The sequence below is a fragment of the Elephas maximus genome, chromosome 19 (assembly GCF_024166365.1).
Source record: "Elephas maximus indicus isolate mEleMax1 chromosome 19, mEleMax1 primary haplotype, whole genome shotgun sequence".
Classification (NCBI taxonomy): Eukaryota; Metazoa; Chordata; class Mammalia; order Proboscidea; family Elephantidae; genus Elephas; species Elephas maximus.
This window is the reverse complement of record NC_064837.1, coordinates 25845476-25863609: the sequence shown is the minus strand read 5'-3', so window position 1 is coordinate 25863609 and position 18134 is coordinate 25845476. Positions and strand designations below refer to the sequence as shown.

Here is an 18134-nt window from a genome sequence, read left to right as displayed (position 1 = left end):
TCAGATGAAATAAACCAAGACCTTTATAAACACAAGTCAGTCCTCTGCAAAGAAATAGCTTTAAATTCCCATATTATACTTCAATATTGATTCTAAGCCTTTTAACAGCTTAAGCTGACCACAAACCTTCCCTTCTACTACTTCTATAGAACATCCTCCTCCTTAAACTTCCTTTAAAAAAGTGAACCTTCCTATACCTCCAGTCCCTTGCCTTATACATACACACACACAGACATACACAAAACTCTTAATGAAAAACAGACTGGGGCCTAAGGAACACATGTGCAAACCATTATGTTTTTAATTAATACACTGCTCACCCTTAAAAGCATGTTATTATAATGAAACAATATAGAGTTTATACTGAGGCCCAGAATACCAAATTTGAAGACTAAAATAAAATACCCCATAGCAGTCTGAGTAGTTTAAAAAACAAAACCAAATCAACTGCCACTGAGCTCATTCCAACTCACAGTGACCTACAGGACAAGGTAGAACTGCCCTGTAGGGTTTCTGAGCCTGTAAATCTTTCTGGAAACAGACTGCCACATCTGTCTCCCATGCAGTGGCTGGTGGGATCAAACTGCCAACCCCTTTGGTTGGCAGCCGAGCAGGGCTCCTCATTTAAAGAACAAAGCTGCCAAAATAAGGCATGCTGACTACTGTATTGTATCACTAAAGATCTGTTTAAGGACAAAATTCTCTATTTTAAACACACCAAAACAAGCAGATCTCAGAAAAATCTAATTTTCTATAGGTCAAAAGTCAAATAAGAAGAGAAATGTAAAGAACTGGAATATTTAAAATCAAGTATAACAATATTGCTGACTCAAGTCACACATTCCAAACTAAGCCACATTTTATATATGCCACAAATTAATGATAAAAAAAGAAAACAGATCAATATGGACACCCACAATATGTTACAGAAAAACGCTACCAGTACCCTAAGTATTTGTCAATGAATGCTAAAGTAAGGTGCAAGCCAAGGTACATATCCAGAGACTCATCAACCTCCTTTATTAAGTGAAAACACAACAGTCAGTAGGACATAAATATATAAATCTTACATTGGAATAATTATAGACTTTTCAAAGTGCTTCATATTATCTTATCAGACACTTGCAAAAATTAAATGACATAGCCAAGATCACAAAGGTAGTTATCAGATATGAAACCTGATTTAAGAAGCATGTTCACTCTGTGGAAAACCAAAACCCGTTGCCATCGAGCCAATTCCGACTCATGGTGGCCCTGTAGGACAGAGCAGACGTGTCTCATAGGGTTTTCCAAGGCTATAATCTTTACGGAGGCCGACTGCCACATCTTTATCCCACAGATCAACTGATGGGTTCAAACGGCTGACCATTCAGTTAGCAGCCAAGCGCTTAACCACTGCGCCACCAGGGAGCCTTTCTCTTTATGGAAAGAAATGTAAACATGTTCAAGTTCCTCCTTTATGCTTACTTTTTATACATTCCTAGTTAAAATATCACTGAACTTAAAAAGCTACGCTACTATAAACACTAAATTAAAACTCAGTCCTTTCTATTCAAAACAACGTCAAAAATTACCACTCCTTTTACCCAGTCTACTCTTCAACCAGGAGTCAAATCAAAGTCATTCCATCAATGACATACTATGTGCCCATAACTGTGCTAGGTGCTGGGGTGACTACAGGAGAATTCTAACAGGGGCTTCTTGCTTTTCAGAAACTTTACACTGTTTGAGGATATAAAGATAAAAGAAACAATGCTAAGCTGTGTTCAACCAACTGTCCTGAGGGGAGAAACAACGTGGTTTTGTACAACCTCAGGTGACAAGGGCATCAAAAAGTGAGACAGTAGTGAGTTTAGTCTAAAAAGACTTTACGGAAAAAAAAAAAAAAAACAAAGCTTGAGCTGGACCTTTAAAGACGGATAGAACAGCATAGAGGAAGAATGAAAGCATTTAGACAGGGGCTGGCATAAGCAAAGACCCCCAGGCAAGAATAAGCAAGATATGTACAGAAGAGATGGAACCGACCTACCTAAAACAGAAAGGCTCATACTAAGGTATGAAGAGAAATAGCTTGGAAAACTGAGTGGGGTCAGCTCCCAATGGACTGTTGCAGCACAAAGAAATGCTGTTAAAATATTAAAATCATCGAATATTTAGAAAGAGAACCTTAGAGATTCTCTAGTCAATTATTTTCCAACAGATGAGGAAATCTAGGATCCATAGAGATCCAATGGCTGGCATAAAGACAGAGGCAGTGAATAGCAAAACAAAACCCTGACCCCCAAGAGGACTCCCAGTTCAGTGATTTAATAAACACATCTATAAAACATGGATAACACCTGCACTGCCCACTGCAGAAGTATCAATGAGAACATCAATATATACCAAAAAAAAAAAAAAAAAGTTGCCATCAAGTCAATTCTGACTCATAGCGACCCTACTGGACAGAGAAGAGCTGCCTCATAGGGTTTCCAAGGAGTGCCCAGTGGATTTGAACTGTCGACCTTTTGGTTAGCAGCCGCCGTAGCTCTTAACCACTATGCCACCAGGGTTTCCCATCAATACATAAGGACCTATAAAATGTACACAAAATTATTATGTCTTGGGGATGAGAGGAAACTGGTTTTAAGGGGTAGGAGAAACACCACAGTGGCATTACAACTGAGCAAAGATGACTATGTTTTCCCAGAAGGACTGTTAAGAAAGCAGCAATCCAAAAGCAAAGCAGAGGCAGTAGCCAGTTTTCAGAGAGTTACAGACAGATAAAAAGTAGAGGCAGCAGGTATCCAGCAACAAAAGAAACAGATGGATTAGTCCACAGAAAGCTACAGAACCAAGTAAACGTCCAAAGGAAAGGAAATTTTAGTAAGCTTCAAAGTGAAAAGGAAGAAGCTCGCATAAAGACTAGAGATGCTGGGGGGGGGGGGGAGCAAATTAAACCTGCTGGCATCGAATCGATTCCAACTCACATCAACCCTATAGGACAGGGTAGAACTGCCCTGTAGAGTTTCCAAGGAACGCCTGGTGGATTCAAACTGCCAGCCTTTTGGTTAGCTGCCTTAGCTCTCAACCACTATGCCACGGGGGTGGGGGGGCTAACTGAGGACCAATTGGAGGACATAAAGAAAAAAAAAAAGATAAGTTACAGAATAAGAACTATTTCTCACTCATCATAAAATTACCCCACTATACAAAGACCATTCATTTTCAAATTATTATAAGGCTTTATAAAAATGGTAGAACGTGCTTTAAGAACAAGGCTAGATTTTTTTAGTCTAAAATAGCGTCAAAGTTTTACGACTCTATCTACTTGGTCAACTAACATGTGGTTTGTAAATTCCAAGAGATTTGCCAATCATTTTACACTATCTTCAAAGGGCATTTGGATTAGCGTTCAGTTGGAAAGAACAGCCAATAGTTGCTATATGCTATTACAAAGCAAAAATCAGTTTATTCTACAATACATTCTTAAAAATGTTATTTTTTTACTTTTTATACCCTGTTTTTACTCATTCAGATATGGAAAATATGAGTGCTTTAATAAATACATGCACAACAAATAATTTCTGGATGCTTTCTTAAGACACACATACACACAAACTTCAAATCACCACATTTTTCCTTTACTCCCTTTTAGAAATAAAGCCCTACAGGACTGAGGGAACACAGAGCTAGGTGGGTCATGTGAACAGGTATGGTATGCCCAGACAGACATTCTTCCAACTGAAACAAGAAAAGGTTCTCTCCAATTTGTTAAGAACCCAGTTAATGAGCCACAATTTAAAGCAGCACTCCTGAAGTTTGCCAATTTCAATTTAGAAACTTACTGTTCAACACCATAAAGGCAGGCTAAGGAGAGGCAGAAGATATGACTGATGCATTCAGCTTTCTGACTGTCCATTTTTGCAAGTGCCATTTCCCTAATTAAGGACATAATTACTTTTAAAATCAGTAACAATCATTCAACTTAGGCCATAAATAATAGGTTTAGGTGCACTATCAGCAGGTTTACTTTACTCCCTTGGAAACAAGGACTTGAGCTCAAAATATCAAGATGGAACACTGCCACTTACTTCTTTTAACTGGGTCTACTGCACCGAGTTGCCAAGCAATATCCATCAGCGTACAATATGCCCATCATCAGCAGAGACTAGTAATGCATTTCTGCTTTAATCGCTACAAATATTAGAAGTCCAACCAAAACATCAATTTCAATCATAAACAAATTGCTATCTTTAGATATGCTCATACTCTCCGGGAACTGAAGCGTTTTCAACATACACACATCTTAAACTGTGACGAAAAGAAGCTTGACTCCCCCTGGACTCAATGAAACAAAGTTTGGACAGTATTCTCAAAATTAAAAACTTTCAAAAATACCTGAAACATGAAATCTTTATACAAATCTCTCTCACTAAATGTAGGGCCTTTTCTCTCCTAACTACACTGAACAGGTTATTAAAACAAATCCTATGGGATACTTCTGAGATTATCTCCCTGATTCATGGCACTTTATACTTTTCTGTGTAAGGATCTTGTTATTCTGCTATATGACCTTGGGAAGTCACTTAACCTCTCTGTGCCTTATTTTTCTCATTAAAAATACACATCCCCAACCTTAAAAAGAACTCTAATTTAAATCAAGCATTTACTACTTCTAGATGACAGTGGGTTAGTGGGTGGGTATAATGGAAACCCCGGTGGCGCAGAAGTTAAGTGCTACAGCTGCTAACCAAAGCGTCGGCAGTTTGAATCTGCTGGGTGCTCCTTGGAAACTCTATGGTGCAGTTTTACTCTGTCCTATAGGGTCGCTAAGAGTCGGAATCGACTCAACGGCACTGGGTTTGGTTTTTATAATACATTAACGTACTTTATGTTAATCACAGCTCTGGTGGCGCAAAGCTGAAGAGCTACTGCTGCTAACGAAAAGGTCAGCAGTTTGAATCCACCAGCCGCTCCTTGGAAACCCTATGGGACAGTTCTACTTTGTCCTACAGGGTCACTATAAATTGGAATTGACTCAATAGCAATGGGTTTGGTTTGGGGTTTGGTTTTATGTTAATCACTGAAAATGCTTACACTTACGAGCTTTAACCTTGTAAGAGAAAAATATAAGAATTTGCCCTATACATCTATCCCTTAATTACAACATAAGGAATACAGAAAAATGCTTCTGTTTAAAAAATTTATCTCCTTAATTTCCAACAGATGGTGGTGAGTTTGATTCCACAATATACATAACAAAGCAAACAACAAAGCCTATGGTCTTTTAACCCAGGGGACAGACAGAGAAACATTTTCTTGCATTCCTGGGCATATAATCAAAATCATTCCTCTTTTAAAATGTAGAAAAACTATCTTTTCTTATGTGGTGGATAAGCCTAGAGAACAGAATAAGTGAATAAAGTTAAAAAAGTGAGCAGAAGAAGTGAATAAAGTTAAAAAAAAAAAACTGGGAACAACTGTGCAGTGAATCCTCTAAATTCCTACACCCAGACTACACTGCACACAAGGTTCAGCCTTAGGGTTCTTCTGAATGCCCTTTAAATACTTTTAAAAATTACACAGAGAAAGTCTTTTCTATCAAGTGTTAAATCTCAAGCCCTATCGACGATGCAATGTTATAAGCAGTGACATTTTACTTCATCAAATAGGTGAGAATTTGCATTTCCCGGATATACTGAATGAGAATCTACAGTTTAACAAGATCCCGAGGTGATTCTTATGTATAACTTCCTGACAACTTGTCAGAAATACAAACTCTCAGTAGGGGTTGGAACCAGAAAAAATCAGGGTTTGAAGGCCTCATAGTAGAGTTGGTTAAATGCCTTTTGGCCTGGAATCAGGATGGGCGAAAAAACTCCATATCTCTTAACAGCTTCGCAATCCTATTTTATCTGTGTAGTTTCTTCTCAACTTCCTCTGCCGATTCCCGGTATCTTTCAGGTAGGTCATAAGCACTGTATGAGTCCTTACAGGTAATGTTCATGGGTCAAATAAGAGGCGTCCCCACCCCACCCCCACTCAGCTCCGCAAATCAGTTTTACGATTATATCCAGTAAACAAAGTAAGATTGACTCAACCTTAAACAATTTCCTCATCACAGGAAGCCCATGGTGGAACTGCAGCTACAAAAAGCATCCCTGTAAAGCATCCCCAACCACCTACAGTAACACAGTTAAACTAATTCCCAACCACAAAAGACTACGCGTGCATTCATTCTGAGCAGACCCAGGATTTAGTGTGTGAAGTTCGGGGACTAAAAAGTCACCTCCTGAAGCTTTGAAACTTTTTTTCCCACCCCAAATATTCTCAATGACAGTTCTTGGTCACCCTAGAGAGGAGAATTATAAAGAAAAACACTGGCTGAATTATCGGCTCCAGGACCACATCCCAGCTGTCTTTGCTCTCTGTTCTCAGCTCAGATGCAGTTTCCCACTTTCCTTTCACCTTTCTCCTCTTACTCCCCCAGATTCTCACTCAAGAGAACAATATTCACATTCTCAGACCGCTGGCGAAATACTGGGGAAACTGCAAGCCCAAGGAAAGAAAAAGGGGAAAAATATTTCAGAAGCCCGGGGGAACAAGAACCACGGTTTCCACTGCAAAGGGCAATGTGAAAGCCGGTCTTGTCTCACTAGGACATGGGGGACGCCCGTGTGGGCCATAAAAAGATGAGCAGTGTGTGTGCACTTGGAGCAGGCTGAGGCGATGGAGCAGAAAGTCAGCAAGAAACCTGTGCTTTCCCTGCTTTCTTCTACTCTTCCCCCTCCAAGAGAGGAAGCTGAAGAAACTGGGGGAGGGGCGGGATGTTACCGTTCTCCTGTTGGGGGTACACAAGACAGGCCTTAGTGTTCCTTCACTCACCTCCAGTTAGGAGGTCCACGGAGGGAAAAGGGAACACCTTATCTTTACCTACCTCCATTAAAAAAAAAGTAGGGGGGACCTGATTAAATCCAGATGGAGAGCCCCTGAAAGCACCCCCAGGTCACTCATCCCTATTAGAAAGCGGAAGGGCTGTGGATAAAGGGGATGGAGGTTTGGATGGGTAGACAGGGAAAAGGCCCCACCCCCCGGTTTAGGAGGGAAGGGGAGCCCGAGCTACCAGCCATGCCCTCCTTCCCCGCACCTCCCCCCTTTGCCACCCCCACTCGCCCCCTTCCCTTCCTCCAGAGCCTGAGGCAGCCGCGGGGGAGGCGGCTGCTCCTTCCTCCCCTCACCCTCTCCGTCCCCACCCCCACGCCGCTCCCACCTCCCGCCCGCCACGGGCCCGTTACCTGCTCGTCGAAGCGGCTGACCACGGCCTGGACCCATTCCACCGGCCTGTGCGCGGCCATGTCCTCCCCGCGGCCCGGGGGCGGCGGAGGGACCGGTCGGCCGGCGCCCAGGGCCGGGAAGAGGGTGGAAAGTGGGGACTGGGGTGAAGGAAGAGACGAGGAGAGGGTCTGAGGAGTGCAGGCTCCGAACGTTCCCACGGGGGCGGGGATGGGGGGTCTGCGCCAAGCCGGGAGGGGGAGAGGGGAAGGGGGCGTTGGCAAGGCGGCTGGGGGAAGGGGACGGGGAAAAGGGGACCCGGGGAGGGGAGGGGGCCTCTTGGTCGCTCTCCCCACTAGCGCCGTCTCCCCACAGCCATCACAGTCCGAGACGCCGCCATGACACCCCACCGGAAGTGGGATCCTTTCCACGGCCCGGGGAGAGGGAGAGCGAGCGAGCTAGAGATTGAGAGCGCGGCTGGGAAAGGGGAGGGGGAAGCTAGAGGGAAGGGGGCCTGTCGCGCATGCGCCCGCGCCGGCCGGTTTCATTAATGAAAAAGCGAGTCCTCCTGGAGGTGACGTCACCTCACTCCTCAGGGCCCGGAGGCGCGCGTCCGTCAACGCCGCCGGACTCAGTTAGACTTGGGCGCTGGGCTCTGCCTGCGAGAGTCCGAGCTGGCCCCGGGGCATCCGCTCCCATCCCCTCCGCCACTTCAGGCTCCCCCTCCCCCACCCGCCTCCGCGTTTGGATTGCTCCCCGGGTTGGAAGTTAGGGCGCCCTGAGGCTAGCATTTCTCCCAACGCACAGATCTTTGCAGCTACTCTCCCGGGGAAGCGGGGCTGAGCTGTAAATTCTCACAAAAAATAAGGCACACACCTCATAGACCACTGTGAAACGGGGAAAACTAAGGCCAAGAGAGATTCCGTCATTTTTTTTCTTTTTAAAGGTCGCATAAATCCAAATACTAGACCCCACTGGTAGCCAAAGTACTTAGACTCAGTAATCCCAGAGGCTAATTTAGACTTCCCCTGCTAAACTGATAGTCACCAAAGTTAATAAAACTTTTGTACAGTTGACAAAAAGATTCAAATCTGATCCTCAAGCATTTAAGAGCTTCACATACATTGTTAATTCAACAAATTCATGTGATTTAAATCTTTCAACAAGCCTTTATCATCCTCATCTAATTGACGAGGTTAGTCTACAGAACTTAAGTGATTTGCCCAAGGTCAGAGATAGTAGGCCGCAGAGTCAGGATGGTTTGACTCCAAAGACAATGTGGATGCTTCCTACACCTGAGAGACAGCTCTCCCGAAACAAAGGCCTTCTCTCTGCCCCAATACCAGAACTGGAAAGGATTCCATGTGGAATTGGTTATGATGATTTTCTAGGAAGAGGATTACATCCAAAACAATGGATGATCCCCCTCTATCAGACATTGGGCTTTGGAATGACTTCTTTTTATCTTCCTGAATACATTTTACTTAGGCTAAGGTTAAAGTGAGTTTACCCATCCTGAGCACACCCTAATGGCAACACAGAAGGATCCGGAGTGACAAGGTGAAGTGTAACTAGAATTTAAATTCTACCAAGAAAATCTGCAAAGCCAATAGACCATGTACAGAGAGATATCTATGAGAAAAGTTTCCAGTGTTTGCTGGTTGGTGTTTGTCCAAAATTTATATTAAATGAATGTTTCATTCCATTAGAACAAAAGACCGGATCTGGACAGTTCTTTGGTCCATTCTTTAAAGAGGCAACGCTGATACTGACTAATTTATTTTAGATGATGTCAAAAATGGTGATGACTATGCTGAAGAATGAATATTAAACAAATTTCATATATGCTTTCCCCAAGTAGCACCTGTGAGAAAGCTTCACTTATACCCCTCCCACCCCCCAGCATCCTCCACTGCTAAACTTCCAGACCCATAACCTTTTCCTTCTCTCATACTTCCTCTGAAAGTGCACAATTACTTTCTTGTTGCCATGGATTTCTCTGTCTATTCCCTCATCTTCTTGCAACACTGGACACACTGCCCATACCCTCAGTTCCTTTGCCATCAGTGGCATTCCATTGCTGAGGCTCCTCTGGTTTCTTCTCTGATTCCCCATTCCTTTGTAACTCTGAGGCACCCAAACTTCAGCCTTGGCCCTCTGCTCTTCTTCCTTTATTCAGACTCCAGCCAGTACATCACTAAACCTGCTGCCATCGAGTCAACACACAGCAACCCTATAGGACAGGGTAGAACTGCCTCATGAGGTTTCCAAGGCTGTCATCTTTATGGAAGCAGACTTTCGGTTAGCGGCCCAACACTATGCCATCAGGGCTCCTGATGTTTTTGCTAGGTGGCGTTGACTCATAGCAGCCCTATGTACAACAGAACGTTGTTATGCTTGAGCCCATTGTTGCAGCCACTGTGTCAATCCATCTCCTTGAGGCTCTTCCTCTTTTTCGCTGACCCTCTACCAAGCATGATGTCCTTCTCCAGGGACTGATCCCTCCTGATAATATGTCCAAAGTATGTGAGACGTAGTCTTGCCATTCTTGCTTCTAAGGAGCATTCTGGCTGTACTTCTTCCAAGACAGATTTGTTCGTTCTTTTGGTAGTCCATAATATATTCAATATTCTTCGCCAACACCATAGTTCAAAGGTGTCAATTCTTCTTCAGTCTTCATTATTCATTGTCCAGCTTTCACAAGACTATGAGGCAATTGAAAACACCATGGCTTGGGTCAGGTGCACCTTAGTCTTTAAGGTGACATCTTTGCTTTTCAACACTTTAAAGAGTTGCAGCAGGTTTGCCCAATGCAATGCATCTTTTGATTTCTTGACTGCTGCTTCCATGGGTGTTGACTGTGAATCCAAGTAAAATGAAATCCTTGACAACTTCAATCTTTTCTCCATTTATCATGATGTTACTTACTGTTCCAGTGGCAAGGGTTTTTGTTTTCTTTACGTTGAGGTATAATCCATACTGAAGGCTGTGATCTTTGATCTTCATCAGTAAGTGCATCAAGTCCTCTTTACTTTCAGTGAACAAGGTTGTGTCCTCTGCATATAGCAGGTTGCTAATGACTCTCCAATCCTGCTGCCCCCATTCTTTTTCATATTGTCCAGCTTCTTGGATTATTTGCTCAGCACACAGACTGAATAGGGATGGTGAAAGGACATAACCTTGATGCACACCTTTCCTGACATTAAAACACGCAGTATCCCCTTGTTCTGTTCTAACGACTGCCTCTTGATCTATGCATAGGTTCCTCATGAGCACAGTTAAATGTTCTGGAATTCCCATTCTTCACAATGTTATCCATGATTTGTTATGATCCACATAGTCAAATGTCTTTGCATAGTCAGTAAAATACAAGCAAACATTTTTCTGGTATTTGCTGCTTTCAGCCAGGGTCCATCTGACATCAGCTATGGTATCTCTGGTTCCATGTTCTCTTCTGAATCCGGCTTGAATTTCTGGCAATTCTCTGCTGATATATTGCTGCAGGGCTCCTAGTTCATCACTAATCCATCCTAATCTGCACCTCCTGTCCTGTTGCCTCCCATGAGCGCCAAGCCTCTCATTACGCTTGGAGGTCTAGACTTCACCTTAACTTCTTCTCCAATTAAATTTATTCAGTTCCACTAAACCAATATTAAATGCCTGCTTTGTGCCACATACATGTCAGGCAGCACACAGTATGGCAGGAATTTTAAACTAATATGCCAAATAAGGCAATGCCTAGAGACTGTGGTGGACTGGTGAGCACACACCCCATTTAAAGGGGTGGCTTTATTCAGCTCCAATCAATTATTGCCATTTTTTTTTATGAATGTAGACCCAGTGCTGCTAGATCTTCTGGGTATTCAAGAGAAGCTGGAGATATGAATTTTTATATAAATCTTCCAATTTTTACATAAAACCCCATTTAACCCATTGCTGTTGAGTAAATCCTGACTCATAACAACCCTATAGGACAGAGTAGAACTGTCCCATAGAGTTTCCAAGGAGTGCCTGGTGGATTTGAACAGCTGACCTTTTGGTTAGCAGTCATAGCACTTAACCACTAAGCCACCAGGGTTTCCAATTTTTACATAGTGGCAGCCGATCCATATTTTTTAAAACACTGTACAGCCCATCGTAATTCCTCTGCTACTTGCATTTAGCTCATGGAGCACCAGTATGACTAACTCTTGTCTAGTGGAAAGGCATGGACTTCAGAGTAGAATAGAATTAAATTTGTAGCCCAATGTCATGGATTGAATTGTGTCCCCCAAAAATATGTGTCAACTTGGTTAGGCCATGATTCCCAGTATTGTGTGGTTGTCCTCCATTTTGTGATTGTAATTTTATGTTAAGAGGTTTAGGGTGGGATTGTAACACCACTCTTACTCAGGTCACGTCCCTTATCCAAATGGGGTGCGGCCCGCACTACCTTTTATCTCTCAAGAGATAAAAGGAAAGCAAGCAGAGAGTTGGGGGCCTCATATCACCAAGAAAGCAGCACTGGGAGCAGAGCATGCCCTTTGGACGTGGGGTCCCTGCACCTGAAAAGGTCCTCGACCAGGGGAAGATTGATGACAAGGAAACTTCCTCCAGAGCCAACAGAGAGAGACTTCCCCTGGAGCTGATGCCCTGAATTTGGACTTACAACCTACTAGACAGTGAGAAAATTAATTTCTCTTTGTTAAAGTCATCCACTTGTGGTATTTCTGTTATGGCAGCACTAAATAACTAAGACATCCAACTTACTCTACTCTGTCCTATCTAATATGAGAGTGTCCAAGGGAACTACTAGTGTTTGGTATAGTTTTAAATTCCTCTCTCTTATTCATCCTCTTTTTTTTTTTTTTTTTTTTAAGCCGGGAAATAATCTCAGCCAATTTTTTTCTTTAAGAGTCATGTTCCAACAGCATTCCCTCCATTCTACCCACCCCCCCCAACCCCCACCACCACTGGCACAATCAACCACACCAGCATCCTGAGGAACACGGGGCTTTAAGTTAGACCTGGTCCCCTTCAGGACTGAGGCACTCATTTCTCCAGCTACTGGGAGAGTTAGTGGCCGACAGCTCTCAGCTGAGTCCTTTTCCAAGAATTACCCTCAGCTGAAGAGAGCTACCTCACACCAGGTCACACCACTAGCATGGGGAGCCTACATCAGTGACTGGTAGATGCAGGCCTCAAGGTGGGTCCATTTGAGGGGCTATCTTCACTCAGAGCTCCCTAAGGGATCAGCTGAGGCCTTTGCTGTGATTGTTTAGTTCAACTTTTGCTCAATCCTACTGCTTTCGCTCTTGTGAGGTATTGATCCCAAGGGCATTCCCTAATAAGTTTCCTGCTTGCAAATCTCCATCTTAGGGTGGGATTTTCAGAGAATCTGAACTAAATCAGTTTAATACCATGAGTGTGGTCTGAGCCAGTGCTGCTGAATCACCCACCAGTCTGCTGTCAGCCAGGACCCCCACATGAAGCCCTGATAGCTCTGGCATGCTGTACCAGTGCGACTGTTAAAACTTTCACCAGCGGTGATGACATGGGGTAAGTGGGATGGAATAACAGTGGAAGAATGCACCAATCGAAGGTGCAATCTATCAGGCCTTTTAAAAATTTGGGGAAATAGTAATTCTAAGAGTGGTGAAATTGGAGCACTGTTGATAGAGTAAATCTATACTTTGGAGAAAGACAATGAAAGGTTGAGGGTAATTAATCACCAATTAAAGGTTAGACGGTGTCTGAATGTCTCCTTAGCTGCATATAAAGGAGAGGGGCAGAAAAAACTGAGGATCAGTCCCAGGACTTAATCATAAGAGTAAGAAAACTCCAAAAGGTTGAATTCTTAACCCTGGCAAGCCTGCTATTCCAAGGTCAGGAGCATAATCGGGAAAGAGTAGGACCTTGACACTCTGGTTGGAGCATCTGGGTTGGTCTGCTTAAAAACCTTAAAACTTCATATCCCCCTGAATGCTCTAGGTTTATAGAAGCAGCCAACTCCTTCCTGTTAGAGACTAGTCCTCCGACCCTTATGTTTTAAGTTGATGCAGAGGTATTTACTTTGCAATGCAACACACACCCTACTCAGAATCTACCTGCACCTTTCCTCCTGTCTACCAATCCAATAACCTAAGTCAAGTCACAACATAACCCCACTGGGGAAATGCTGGACCTGCTAAAGGAGGAAAGGCAGAATATGTATGGGATTGGGTCCTGAAGATGCTGAATTGAGGGGGAGAGGGAGGAAGAGGAGATCATAAAGCTAGATACCAAAAAATCAAAACCAAACTCTTTGCCTTCGAGTCAATTCTGGCTCATGGTGCCCCTCTAGGATAGCCAAGGCTGTAAATCTTTATGGAAGTAGGCTGCCACATCTTTTTTTTCTGAGGAGCGTCTGGTGCGTTGGAACTGCCGACCTTTTTTGGTTAGCAACAGACAGCTTTAACCACTGTGCCACCAGGGCTCTTTAATGCTAGATAAAGGAGAATTTATTGATATGAACATGTCCCTGTAATATAGTATTTATACTCTGGCAAGGACCCCAGGAGATAGCGCTAACAGGTTGCTAGGATAGCTCTAGGAACCTTGGAGAAAGTGACAGCCAACACTAGGTAAAATAGGAATGTCAGAGCCAGCATGGCAGACAATGAAAGAAGGGAGCAAACGACTCAGAGGCATGGGCATGCTAGAGTGGATCTACCATTTATATCCCATCAGCTGACTATCTCTTGCTGTTTATCAGAAGCGATAAGGAATGTGCTAGTGAGAGGGACATGAGCATTACTGAACTCAGTGGTGGATCTCTGTAGGCCAAGGCTGTTAGTGAGAGATGATATTCCAGAAGTAGGCTCACTGATAGCAATGGGCCTGATAGGATGTTGATGAAATCAAGACCAGGTGGCCAAACTTAACCAATTTAACCTGCACTGTAATGAGTGGCAAGATTAGGGTGGCAATCAAGGGGGCCAGAGAGTTAATAGAACACTTAAGGAAAGACCGTTAGCCAACAAGGTTCAATCCGTCCAGTTTTAAAAAATCAAGAATGGAATGATACGCAGGCTGAGGGAAGATACCCAATAAAAAGTCACCATCTCTTGTTCAGTTTCTGGACTTGAGCCAAGATTCAGACCCAGACACCACTGAATGATGAAGACTGGGCTCCCAGCATGTGTCTACAATAATGTGCACCCCACCTCCCCTGTCCTTCCTGAATATATAATTAGAATAGACATGCAAACAGAGACTTGTACATCACTGTTTATTGCAGCATTATTTACAATAGCCAAAAGGTGGAAACAACTTAAATGCCCCTAGACAAATGAATGGATAAACAAAATGTGGTACATACACACGATGGAATACTACTCAACCAATAGGAGAAATGAAGTCTTGATACATGCTACAATATGGATAGAGCTTGAAGACATTATGCTGAGTGAAATAAGCCAATCACAAAAGAATAAATACTGTATGACCTCACTTACATAAAAAGACAAGAAAAGGCAAATGTAGAGAGAACAAAGTTTATTAGTGGTTACCAGGGGTAGAAGGGAGGTGGAAAGGAGGGGTTATTGTTTATGAAGAACTTTGGTTTACAGTGACGGAAAAATTACAACGAATAAGGGTAGGGTTTTGCAGCTGATTATTATAAATACAATCAATAAGTTGTGTCTTAGTGATCTAGTGTTGCTACAACAGAAATACTACAATTGGATGGCTTTAACAAAGAAAAGTTTATTCTCTCACAGTCCACTAGGCTAAAAGTCCGAATTCAGGGTGCCAGCTCCAGGGGAAGGCTTTTCTCTCTGTTGGCTCTGGAGGAAGGTCCTTGTCATCAGTCTTCCCCTGGTCTGGGAGCATCTCAGTGCAGGAACCTCAGGACCAAAGGGCACGCACTGCTTCTAGTGCTGCTTTCTTGATGGTATAAGGTCCCCCTGTCTCTCTGCTTGCTTCTCTCTTTTATATCTCAAAAGAGATTGGCTTAAGACATCATCTAATCTTGTAGATCTCATCAATATAACTGCCACTAATCCATCTCATTACATCATAGTGATAGGATTTACAACACACAGGGAAATCATATCAGATGACAAAATGGTAGAAAATCATACAATACTGGGAATCATGACCTAGCCAAGTTGACAAATATTTTGGGAGGACATAATTCAATCTATGACACTCACCAAGGCTGATCTAGCTACCGACACTGCCAAATGGTCAGCCTGCCACCAACAAAATACAGCACCATCCCTCAAAGAAACCAACCAGCCAGTCGATGGCAAGTTCACTTCTTCTACCTTGGAAGGAATAGTGATCCAACTCTACTGGAATAGACACGCATTCTGGGAATGGCTTAGCTTTTCCTGCCTACAGGGTTTTTTGTATTGGGAGATGGGTTTAGCCAGCACTCTGTGGGCTTACAGAGTGTCTGACACACTGACACGGGACCCTATATACCACCACACTGAACAAAAGAAACCATCTTATGGCGAAAGAGGAGCAGCAGTGGCACATGACCATGGGACCTGTTGGTCCTATAATAAGCCACACTAGCCAGAAACTGCTAGCCCAATAGGATGATGGAATGGCCTTTTGAAAGCACAACTGAGGCCCTGCTTGGAGATAATACTCTTAGAGGAGGGGGACCATCCTCCAGCACACAGTATATACCTTAATCAATGTCTATTTTGTGGTGTTGTGTCCCCAGTAGGTAGAATACTGAGGGGTGGAAGTACGAGTCCTGCTTAACATCATTCCCAGTGATCCACTTGGGGAATCTGTGCTTCCCATCCCTACAACTCTGCACTCTGCAGGTTTAGAGATCCTGGTCCCCAAAGGAACACTTTCACCAGGGAACCCAGCAAAAGTCTCATTAAACTTTAGACTATAGCTGGCTCCCGGTCACTTTGGGATGCTCATAGGAGTCACTATCCTGGCAGGGATAATTGGCCCTGATCATAAGGGGGAGGTAGCACTACTCTTACACAATGAAGGCAGAGAAGGATACATTTAGTGACCTACTGGGGCATCTTTTGGTTCTCCCTTGTCCAATATTGGCAGTAAATGGACAGGTACAGCAGCCACAATCTGAGAAGGGCATAATGACCAGAGCCTCAGACACTCTCAGGGATGTGGGTTTAGGTCATCCTACCATTAATATTCAATTTTACCATGAAAGCCACTGAGACCAGCACAGATGCTAATTTAGTGTCAGATGAATCTAGAATGGATCCAGAAGGGAGATGATGATTATCAGTTGTGGTCTTGAGACCAGAGCTGTAGTTCATTCTACTAACTGTATTCTTTTAAGTTTCCCCAGGAAAACATACCAACCCGAATATTGTAGGAACACTTCCCAAAACTTATTACATGAAGAAAGTGGATCAGAGCAGTGTAAGGGCTAGGCATTAGTAGGTGCCATGGTATACCTCTTCAGGTTGGAAGCCCTCACTCCCCACCCCACCCCTACTGCTGGGAGTGTTAGTAGCTGATAGTACTGTGAGACTCTCCCACGAATTGCTGTCAGGTGAAGAGAGCCACTTCACCTAAGGTCACACCCCCTCCCCATGATAGCACACTTCTAATGATGGGGTGACACAGGGGTATAAAGGCCTGGCCCCCCTGCCTCAAGGTGGGACCATTCTGATGGGCCTTCTCAGCTCCAAAGCTCCTTGTGGGCATGGCGAAGTCGTTGTTGCAACTATGTCTTAGTTTAACTTCTTCCTTTGGCCAATTCTGCTTTCTTGTTCCCCAACAGGTGTTAAGCCCAAGGGCACTCCACAATGAACTTCCTGTATGCAAATCTCCAGCTCATAGTCTGTTTCTATAGGACTACCTAAAACATCTGGGTTCAAATAAGAGCACTAATTTTAATAACTCTGTGACCCTGGTAGGTTAATTCACCACTCCAAGCCTCCCTATCTACATTTATAGGTAAGGATGATAATATAGTACTGGCTTCATAGGCTGTCAGAAACCCTGGTGGTATAGTGGTTAAGAGCTATGGCTGCTAACCTTAAGGTCGGCAGTTTGAATCCACCAGGTGCTCCGTGAAAGCTCTATGGGTCAGTTCTACTCTGTCCTACAGGATTGCTATGAGTAGGAATCAACTTGACAGCAATGGTTTTTTTTTTTTTTTTTTTTTCCCATAGGCTGTCATAAGAGTTAACTGAGATAACATACATAACAGGCTTGGCACAGTTCCTGGCAACCAGTAGGTGTTTCCCAGTTGGTAGAACCTGACAAGCTGGGAATAGAAAAGATCCAGTTTGACTCATGAAAGAAAAAAAGAGAATAGCAGTGGAAATAGAGGGGGAGGAAAGAGAGGGGTTTACATGTGTGTGCATGTGTTAAAGGGGTATCAGGGAACATTCTGTTGGAGAGAAATACAGCACATGCTACCTCGTTGCCTAGCCATCATTCTTTCTTTTCTCCTCTAATGTGTCCACTTTAAAAAAATAAACAACAACCAAGGATAGATGCCCTTCTGTGTATGTTGCTGTTAGGTGCTATCAAGTTGATTCCGACTCATAGTGACCCTGTGTGATAGAGTAGAACTGCCCCCATGGGGTTTTCTTGGCTGTAATCTTTACAGTACCCTTCTCTATATACCCAGGCTCCCTTTCTGCTAACGGTAGCCAATTGGCCTATTTCTGCCAATGAGATGTGAACAGAACTTTATCGGGTGGGGTTTCAAAAAAACTATTGTTTTCCTGATTTAAAAAAAAAAAAAAAAAAACGACAGACTAAGCTGGCATGCGGCTCTTGCCATTTGCCTTTCATTCTTTTCCTTCTTGCTGACAGCACAAATTCAAAGCCTAGTGGTGAAGCAGCCATTTTGCTGAAAATTGCAGGGCAGGAAGCTAAAAGAAGCCTGGGTCCCTGATACT

The 18134-nt window shown here is 43.5% G+C and overlaps 1 protein-coding gene across 5 annotated transcripts in view; it reads right to left on the bottom strand.

The window, feature by feature from the left end:
- The window catches only part of NF1 (neurofibromin 1), a 253107-nt gene extending 245394 nt beyond the window's left edge, over positions 1–7713 (bottom strand). For all 5 annotated transcript variants that reach the window (XM_049859655.1, XM_049859659.1, XM_049859657.1 and 2 more), the window contains exon 1: positions 7278–7713. In XM_049859655.1, the coding sequence (XP_049715612.1) occupies positions 7278–7337 (60 nt within the window). In that variant the 5' untranslated portion in view covers positions 7338–7713. The remainder of the gene's footprint in view (positions 1–7277) is intronic.
- Positions 7714–18134: the final 10421 nt, after the last annotated feature.